Here is a 10,207-nt window from a genome sequence, read left to right as displayed (position 1 = left end):
GCTCAGTTGGGAGAGCGTCGACGTCGAGTGTGTAGTTTATTTGTGAATATGAAACATGTAGTGACTCTCACCACCCAGAAAGTAGAATAATGAAAGAATGGGGAATAATGACATCGGTTTGTGTAAGTGAAATTCGATTTTTTTCGTAGGTAAGGGTGATTCTCGCTCAAGCTAGTCCTGAATCCGGGCTACTGTACACAATTGTATGGAGCCAATCGGGGGACGGAACACCTCGTTTCTATGGAAACTAGAACGCTTGGGGAGGGGCGAATTTCGACGCCAATGGAATGGATGCTGTTTTCCCGAATTTCGAACTCGATTTTTGTTGGAAAGTTGATATTGGCCTGGTATTATGCCGCTTTATGCGATATAAATACATGCTATACAATTAAGTTAGTCAACAAACAAACCCATACAACACCCAACGGACTGAGATAATCGAACGAGTTGGTAAAAGCGAAACCTTTCACGAATCGGCTTTAACTTCCTGTTTCCACTCAAGGTAATAACATGTTTTCTGACTGCTCATAATAACTAACGTTTAGTTTCCACAGCCGCTTTTGTCTTTCAGTCTATGCAGTAGCTAGAATCTGTAAAATGATGTCTCTTGATATTCTTGTTCATATCCTCCTAATATCACCGGATATAACTGTACTGTTCCATCAATTGATTGATTGATTGATTGATTGATTGATTGATTGAAAAGTGTATTAACGGATTGCAGAATGGGTACAGTACAGTACAGCTCAATACATACAATTGTTAAGGGGATGCAGACCAGAGAAAGACTTTCGTCTTGTTTACATCAGGGTCCCCCATTTTCAATTCATCATATGACTGCACACGACATACAGATAGACAGTAGCCAGACTGCTACATCTATACATTTATGACATACCAGATTTGCAAATACAGTACTGTTTGTGATACAAAAAGTAGCCAGAAAAAGAGTGTATATACATTTGACATAGAAACTGTACATTGGAGGTGGTTGGGTGGGTGGGGCATTTGTAGGGGCCAGTTTCGAATTGCAGTCTCCCGTAGGTGTTCTTTGAGAGTGTTTTTGAAAGTGGGTATAGTGATTCACAATAAAGAGTAGCTTAGGCCCAAGCAAAGATGGGCTGCTTTTAATGAGACTCTGCTGAAGTAAATGAGTTCTGGTACCACCGTCTAGTTCTGTGAAAATTATTTGACATAACTTTACTTTGTGTGTTTTATCCAAAACATCCATACATATTTTTTGCAGTTGTAATATTTTAGGATAATAACAGATGATATGATACACTATTTTGCTATTTCAGGAATGGCAGGCACATCAAGACATGACCGAGAGATGGCTATGAATGCCAACAAGCAGCTGTCTGTGTGCTCAGACCCAGTGGAGCGTCTCAGGCTGCAGTGCCTGGCACGGGGGTCCTCTGGCATCAAAGGCCTGGGCAGGTGAGGGCATCCAATGTGTACTTGTGCTGGAATGAGTCTTATTAAGAGTTCCCATAGTTCCAGGGAACTCCTAATCTCTCCCATGGAGGTTATGTGGTCAGCTTCAAATAACAGCTGACCTGTCATTCAATCATGTCACCCCAATTGCCAGGATGCAGAAGTTGGGCTGAAAATATATTGAATAATTCTCTTCTTAGACAAAGTAGTGTGAATGAGAATTGTCTGGCAGATACAACGTCTCCTCCTACAGTCCCAGAAATACTCTAAACTAAGTATATTATGAGGCGATTTGTCAAGGATGTACCAATGTTTAAAATTATAATCACTATAATAAACGTGCTATAGATAACATTCAGCCACTAGATGTCGCACTAGAGCACCAGCATGTAATTTATCCGATTAGGTGCATTTCACGTGGGGAAATGGTATGTAGAGAGATGGGATACATGCCTGCAACTCTGCAAGCAACATGCCTGCAGCATGTAAACTATCAATTTCATGCAATCACAGGCGGTTCTTGGGCAGAAATTCATGTGGATTCATTGACAACTCTAATGATGCAACTAATAAGCAAACGTACTAATACGCATACAAATCCAAATACATTTTGGACCCGCAAACATTTTTTAAATGATACATTTATTAATCAATAATTATTTTGGGGGAATAAAAAAGTAAAAAGCAATACTTTCATTCTGCACCTTTCTAAAAGCTCTGTGGATGTGTTATTTATTTTGTATTATTATTACTCTACATAAAAATCTTATCTATAGCACCTAATCATCATGTCAAACACTTTTTTTCATCAGAACCTTCAAAATAATGGATGATGACAACAATCGCAAACTGGATTTGAAGGAGTTTCTGAAGGGTCTGAATGACTACGGTGTCCTCATTGAAAAAAAAGAGGCTATGACTCTCTTCACGCACTTTGACCGAGATGGCAGTGGGATGATTGACTTTGATGAGTTTCTGATCACTCTCAGGGTAAATACTATAGAGAATACAGGCCTACTGACCACTTTGATTGATTTGCGTCTGTTAACAATTAAAACGTGCCAACATTATGGTAAATGCGCCTATACCGTCTTCTCCAGAGTCGGACAATAAGATAGATACCAGTTTTCTCTCTGTGCGTCCAGTTGAGTAGAAAGCTTTCTGGCTGCAAGCTAGCCTAGTTTAGCACAAATGAATGGAAGCGGATATGGATTAGCTAGCCTAGCTTAAAACTCTGGGAGAGGTGTTTTTGCCCAACAGCTATAGGCTAGCTGATCTGTATCCTCTTCCATTCATTTGTGCTAAACTAGGCTAGCTTGCTGCCGGATAGCTTTCTATAAAACTGAACGCACAGAGAGGAAATAGGTTTCTATCTTCTTGTCTGACTCTGGAGAAGATGGTAAGCATTTCCCATAATGTTCCTTTAAATATGCACTAAATCAAATAATTTGAAATTACCATGTAAATCATGTACAATTACATGGAATAGGAATGTAATTTAGCCCTTTAATTTAGATACATTTTTTGTTATATCTTGGAATTCTAGAACTTAATAGCTTTCCAATAACCAATAACCACTGTTAACATCATCAATAAAATGTTCAGTTCTGAAAGGGTTAGTCGTTGAGTCCATCTGGTCCTCGTTCCATCGGCAATGAGAATTATAAATATGTATGTTATAATATTTATTTCATTGGGAAACTGGTGATGCATTACATTAAAAAGTATGAAATATGGTCAAATATGTTTTTTTTGTTTTGTTTTTGTTTTCTGTCATCTTTAGCCACCAATGTCTAATGCCAGGAAAGAAGTCGTCATGCAGGCATTTCGAAAGCTGGATAAGACCGGTGACGGGGTCATCACTGTTGAAGATCTCAGGGGTGTGTACAATGCCAAGTATCATCCCAAGTATCAAAATGGAGAGTGGACCGAGGATCAAGTATTTCGTAAATTCCTGGACAGCTTTGACTCTCCATATGACAAAGATGGAAAGGTATTGGCATGGCTTTCTCTCTTCTTCATCATTATCATATAATAGATTATAATGTATAATTATGATAATATCATCGTTATCTTTACCACATCATAGTTACAAGTATATCTGACATGGTTAAGAGGAGGGAGAGGTTGTCTATAGGCATTATAACTCTCAACTCTATAGAGTAGCCATGATCTATTCAGACGGTATCTGCGTGAGATTTTTGTAGTTGTTGGAAACTGAAGATGTTCTTATGCAATGACATATTAATTAGCATGTAACTTCATTACACAGTGTAACATGTTTGCTGGTCTTATTTTCTGAATGCAATAGGTCACTAAGGAGGAGTTTATGAATTATTATGCAGGCGTGAGCGCCTCCATCGATACAGATATCTACTTTATTGTCATGATGAGAAATGCCTGGAAACTCTGAGCCATGTCTTCTTGACTCACCATGGTAACCGGGTTCCGTCTGTACTGGCGTTTCTGGGAGAACAGTGGTTTCTTATCCTCTTCTAGAGATTTCATGGTGTTTTTTTCTTCTTTATGAATCCCCATGTAGTTATACCCCCGCAAAGGTAGAACCCTATTCCACCCTGAACCCTAGTCATATAGTCTAAAACAAAATGTACTTTGTATGGTTTCTCTTTAATAGGCTCAGTAACAATATACAATTATATGTATACACCTTTAGTAGTCCAGATAAAATGGTCAATTATGTTATATAACCACAAAAAATGAATTCGTAAAATGCAAAAAGGTTAAGATTGTAACCCTATTCATGAGACCTATACAAGGTACAAACTGTGATAGCATTTGTTGGAATTTGGCGGTAAGTGTTTTTCTTGCTGTCAGCGAGCAGATGTCAAGGTTTCCCAGCTTTGTGTTTCACTTCAGAGACCAAATAAGCATGTGCTATAGTATACAGTACCATATGTCCAACACTCATTTGATCTTTTATAAAAAAAGAAAAACCCTCATTTAATTACCGGGGCAAATTGACTGTGAAAACATTCTGGCAGAAATATTGAGCCAATATTTCCCTATTTAAGTTGTGAAGCAAGGAAAGTGAACTACAGTACATTACTCTCTCTCTCTCTCTCTCTCTCTCTCTCTCTCTCTCTCTCTCTGTGAACAAAAAAGCACCTGCACTGACGTGTCTATGAGAGGAGGTACCCCAAAACAACCTACTACTATGATCTGCTTCTATGTCTTAAAGATTCAGTGCAATGACAGTCGTGTTTTTCAATCTTGTTGCATTTTCTTTTCTTTTTACAGAAGTTATGTTTGTTGTAAAATTACCCCAAATGTTAGAGCTGTCCATTGATATCTATCCCCCTGGATATCAACACAATTAAGCCATTTCAGATGTCTATAGAACAGAAGGCCAGAGTGGTAGTCTTATAAGCATCTATAGTGTCTAGTGAACAGAGTGGTAGTCTTATAAGCATCTATAGTGTATAGTGAACAGAGTGGTAGTCCTATAAGCATCTATACTAGTGTCTAGTGAACAGAGTGGTAGTCCTATAAGCATCTATTGTCTAGTGAACAGAGTGGTAGTCCTATACGCATCTATAGTGTCTAGTGAACAGAGTGGTAGTCCTATAAGCATATATAGTGTCTAGTGAACAGAGTGGTAGTCCTATAAGCATCTATAGTGTCTAGTGAACAGAGTGGTAGTCTTATAAGCATCTATAGTGTCTAGTGAACAGAGTGGTCGTCTTATAAGCATCTGTAGTGTCTAGTGAACAGAGTGGTCATCTTATAAGCATCTATAGTGTCTAGTGAACAGAGTGGTAGTCTTATAAGCATCTATAGTGTCTAGTGAACAGAGTGGTCATCTTATAAGCATCTATAGTGTCTAGTGAACAGAGTGGTCGTCTTATAAGCATCTATAGTGTCTAGTGAACAGAGTGGTAGTCTTATAAGCATCTATAGTGTCTAGTGAACAGAGTGGTCGTCTTATAAGCATCTATAGTGTCTAGTGAACAGAGTGGTCGTCTTATAATCATCTATAGTGTCTAGTGAACAGAGTGGTAGTCTTATAAGCATCTATAGTGTATAGTGAACAGAGTGGTAGCCTTATAAACATCTATAGTGTCTAGTGAACAGAGTGGTAGTCTTATAAACATCTATAGTGTCTAGTGAACAGAGTGGTAGCGTTATAAGCATCTATAGTGTCTAGTGAACAGAGTGGTAGTCTTATAAGCATCTATAGTGTCTAGTGAACAGAGTGGTAGTCTTATAAGCATCTATAGTGTCTAGTGAACAGAAGGCCACGCCCCCTCAGCCTACTGAGTTGGCTGTGCTCAGAGAGGGTGCACTGAAACAGTTATAACAAATCAAATGACATATTTGGTGGGCGGCTGGGTGACGCAGCGGAGATTGTGCTCGTCACCAATGCAAGAGACTCCGGTCTCGAATCCCGGTGTCAGCATTGCCTCCGGCTTGGGCCAGTCGTCATACTATCTCAATTGGCAGAGGTAGCGGGTGGAAGTCGATGGGTGGGGATTGGACGTTGTGGACAGCGACTCCTACAGGTCGGTTGGGGGACGCCTGCACAGCAGAGACAGGAAGTAGCGGGGTTAGTGTGAGCCTCCCATGCGTTACACCTCGCCACTGAGAGTCCGTGCTGTCTGGTGAAAAGATGCGACAGGCTGCCTCCTCGTGTACCGGAGGGGACACGTGATGCAAGGCTTCTATCCTCCCTACGACCGACCAGTGGGAGGCATAGTCGAGCAACGTTCAAGACAGGGGAGGGGAGAATTGGAAATACAAAATTAGGATGGGAGAAAAATAAGGAGAAAAAAGTGGATACAAAAGAAATGATATATTTGAAGCTGGGGGAAAAAACATACGGTACATATGACATTAACATTCCACAATAACTTATTGAATTAAAACAACATTGTACTGGATCTTTAAGTTTTTCTTAAGTTATCTTTAGATCTAATAGCACATTTTCCAGACACCCTCGTCTGATGGTAGCCATGTGGGTGACGGGTCCCTGATGGTAGCCATGTGGGTGACGGGTCCCTGATGGTAGCCATGTGGGTGACGGGTCCCTGATGGTAGCCATGTGGGTGACGGGTCCCTGATGGTAGCCATGTGGGTGACGGGTCCCTGCGTGTCGGCTGGAGAGCTCAGTTTCTGTCCTCTATTCCGCAGGTCACCAAAGAGGAGTTTCTTAACTACTACTGCGGAGTCAGTGCCTCCATTGACAGTGATGTCTACTTTATCCTAATGATGAGAAATGGGTGGAAACTGTGAATCCGAAAGAACATTTAGTTAAGTATCTAATATGTAATTAAAATAATTATGTTGATGTAACCTACGTAATTCAATTCAGTGCAAGTAATATGCAAGTAAGTATGAAGAAACTGGTGAATGCACCCAGTGATGAGCTTAACTGAAATTGACTGTAATTGAATGTAATTGTAGTATAAATATAACATTTATTTTTCTTTCTAATTGAATGTAGTACATTTCCCATCTGTTCTGAGCGACAGTGATTCTTTTTACACTAATAATTGTATTAGTGCAATGCTTTTGTATATAGGTACAATCTTTTTTGTGCAAAACTTTAATTGCAAGGAAATAAAAAAATAATACATATATATATATATATATCAGTTTACAGGTGAAAACAAAGCAACAGTATAATGTAACAACAACAACAACAACAACAACAACTGAAATTACATTTCATTTTATGATCATGTGTAATGCCATTGATTTAAAGTAAATATTAAAGGAACTGGAAAACATGCTTACAATCATAAATGTCCAGTAACCTCTTAATTACATTATATATATTTTTTTTTGTCATGAATGAATGATGAGCTACAACAGACTTGTACTGTTGGTTCAACTACTGGTTCAATGAGATTAAGGTTGTGGGTTAAGGTAGGGATGGGCACTTATACACAAGATACCAAGTTCTCAGGGAGTCCATGGTTTGGGGTTAGATGCCCTGCTTAAAGGATAACCACAGTTTCTGACGTGTGGGTTCCAAATGACTTCATATAGAGACTGATATTTTTTCATCACTTCCACCAGCATATCATAAGCAGCAGCATTTTAACAATGAATATTTAGCATGAGGACCCCTATGCTCTGCATCTTCCATTCTGCATCAAGACCCCTACGCTCTGCATCTTCATTCTGCATCCTCAAGACCCCTACACTCTGCATCTTCTGGCCGCCGCAGACCCACTCTTATCCGAGCTTGGGAGGGTAATCAAGGAGAAGCCGGCTATTCCTGGTCCTTGCTCCACAATGGTGGAACGAACTTCCCACCACAGTCAGGAGAGCTGAAACCCACCCAATCTTCCATTGTTGACTAAAAACACACTTCTTTAACCAATACCTGAAGTAAAAAAAAAAAAATTAAACTAAACTAACCTTGTAACGTTGTACTGTATTTTACTAGTATGCACTCTCCTAATAAGTAATCTACCTTGCCTATTATTACCTACTATGCTAATTGTTGAAGTCAGAGGTTATATATCGTATTTGCATCGCGTCCCGCTCTGAGCCTTACGAGATACTCCTATCTCCTGTGATACCTAATGTATCTCCCACGAATAAAAACACATGCACCCCACCTGTATGGGGCCCCGCCCCTTATGGTGGCACCACCCATATAACCATGACTCTGGTCATGAAACACCCTTCCTGTGAGGTTTTGCCCGCTGCTCACTACCTTTTCTCTGTCTTCTTTAAGCCTACTGTTAGGAATTCCCTATTCTCTGTCTTCTTTAAGCCTACTGTTAGGAATTCCCTACTCACTCTCTCTAGCCCCCACCCTCTCGTTCCTTACCCTTAGTGGCCACACCTGTTTGATATTCTATTATCTCTCGCACCTGTGGTGGCAGGCTAATTAGTCCCCCTGTGGGCTTTAAATACCAGGGCGCTTCCCCTCGTTTTGGCGTGGGGTCGTGTTGTATACTTGCCGAGTCATATTCTCTAAACATCTAGACTTTTTCGGGAGATCCTCTGTCTGCCTATTCTGTTCCATTCTCCGGCGTCGAGATGTTTGCTCCAGCCTTCGCCAGCTGTCGCCGTTGCCTGTGGGGGAGACTGGTCTGCGCTCCCTGTACTTCCACGGGAGGCACCCCAGCGTTCCACTACAGACCCCCGCGCAGCTGTTCGTCCTGACGCACATCCAGACCAGCGCAGACGCTCCCCAGTCCTCAGCGCGCAACGCGCATCTTCCAAGGACGCTCGAGCTTGGCACGCTCTCCAGACCAGCGCGCAACACGCATCTTCCAGACCCTCGAGCTTGGCACGCTCTCCAGTCCTCAGCGCGCAACGCGCATCTTCCAAGGACGCTCGAGCTTGGCACGCTCTCCAGACCAGCGCGCAACGCGCATCTTCCAGACCTTCGAGCTTGGCACGCTCCTCCGTACCAGCGCACAAGACGCGTATCTTCCAGACCTTCGAGCTTGGCACGCTCTCCAGACCTCAGCGCGCCGACGCGCATCTTCCAGACCTTCGTGCTTGGCACACTCCTCCTCGCAGACGCACCCCGAGGCGTCTCTCTGTTCCGACGCGCACACCAAGGTGTGGCGCGCACTCTGTTCCTCGGCTCCGACAGCGGCTACCCGGTGGACGACATCCTCGCCACCGCCACTGTTCCGACGCGCACACCAAGGTGTGGCGCGCACTCTGTTCCTCGGCTCCGACAGCGGCTACCCGGTGGACGACATCCTCGCCACCGCCGCTGTTCCAGCGCTCTGTTCCTCGGCTCGGACAGCCAGCCACCCGGTGGCGATGCCCTCGCCCCGTTGCTGTCCCTGTACCTTTACGCATACGCCTGGGTGAGTTTTGATTGTGATGTCACTCACCCAGCGTAGTGCTTTTTGCCCCCGTTCCCGCTGCTGTTCCTGTACCTTTACGCATACGCCTGGGTGAGTTTTGATTGTGATGTCACTCACTCAGCGTAATGCCCCTTGCCCCCTTCCCGCTGCGTTTCCTGTACCATTACGCATACGCCTGGGTGAGCTTAGATTGTGATGTCACTCTCCCAGCGTATTGCCTCTGTTTTTGGTTCTCACTTAGAATAGTATTTTTGGACTTTACATCTCCCCCTGTGTGTTTGTCACACGAAGATATTATTACTTTGTTCACTTTGTTATTTGGACTGTTCTGCACCTGCTCTGTTTTTTCCCTTTTGTGCATTAACTATCTCCTCTGTCCTGCAGAGCGGCCCAGATGATTTCCACCAGTCCTCCCAGTTCCTCCCTGTTTCCCAGCCCGCCTCCGCGGGCCTCAGTCCCCTCTGTTCCCTAGTTCTCCCCTTTCTAGTTCCACCTAGTTCCTGTTCCCAAGTTCTCCCCTTCTAGTTCCACCTAGTTCCTGTTCCCTAGTTCTCCCCTTTCTAGTTCCACCTAGTTCCTGGTCCCAAGTTCTCCCCTTCTAGTTCCTCCTAGTTCCTTGTCCCTAGTTCCCCTAGTCCCCGTTTCTCCTGTTCCCTAGCTCTCCTAGTCCCTAGTCCTCTCTCCCTAGTTCTCCTTGTCCCTGGTTTACCTAGTCTCTAGTTCCTCTGTCCCAAGGTGTTCCCTTAACCTTCCCTTAGGCGTTCCCTTACTTTCCCTTAGTGTTCCCTTTTCCTGCCCGCCTCTTAAAGGCACCTTTCCTTCCCCTCATATTATATTCCTGTATTTGTGATTCTCCCTTAAAGGGACAGTGCCCTTTTCCCTGTATTTCCCTGTCGTTCAATAAATATCTGTTTCTTGGCAAACCATCATACCTGTCTTGTGTTGTGCGATTGGGGTCGGTTACAAAC

General features: G+C 42.9%; 1 protein-coding gene across 2 annotated transcripts; it reads left to right on the top strand.

Moving 5' to 3' along the window:
- The first annotated feature begins 292 nt into the window (after window positions 1–292).
- Window positions 293–7,005, top strand: capslb (calcyphosine-like b). 2 transcript variants are annotated; one of them, XM_084324336.1, is made up of 6 exons: window positions 293–502; window positions 1,302–1,440; window positions 2,250–2,427; window positions 3,221–3,430; window positions 3,749–3,874; window positions 6,586–6,665. In XM_084324336.1, the coding sequence occupies exons 2-5, from the start codon at window positions 1,304–1,306 to the stop codon at window positions 3,848–3,850; spliced, it is 627 nt and encodes a 208-aa protein (XP_084180462.1). In that variant the 5' UTR covers window positions 293–502; window positions 1,302–1,303; the 3' UTR covers window positions 3,851–3,874; window positions 6,586–6,665. The 2 variants fall into 2 exon arrangements, with proteins under 2 accessions (XP_084180462.1, XP_084180463.1); XM_084324337.1 differs by lacking the exon at window positions 3,749–3,874 and having other exon boundaries at window positions 6,586–7,005.
- Window positions 7,006–10,207: the final 3,202 nt, after the last annotated feature.

Source organism: Notolepis coatsorum (genome assembly GCF_963971535.1).
Source record: "Notolepis coatsorum genome assembly, chromosome: 11".
NCBI classification, from domain to species: Eukaryota; Metazoa; Chordata; class Actinopteri; order Aulopiformes; family Paralepididae; genus Notolepis; species Notolepis coatsorum.
This window is presented reverse-complemented; position numbering and strand designations above follow the sequence as displayed.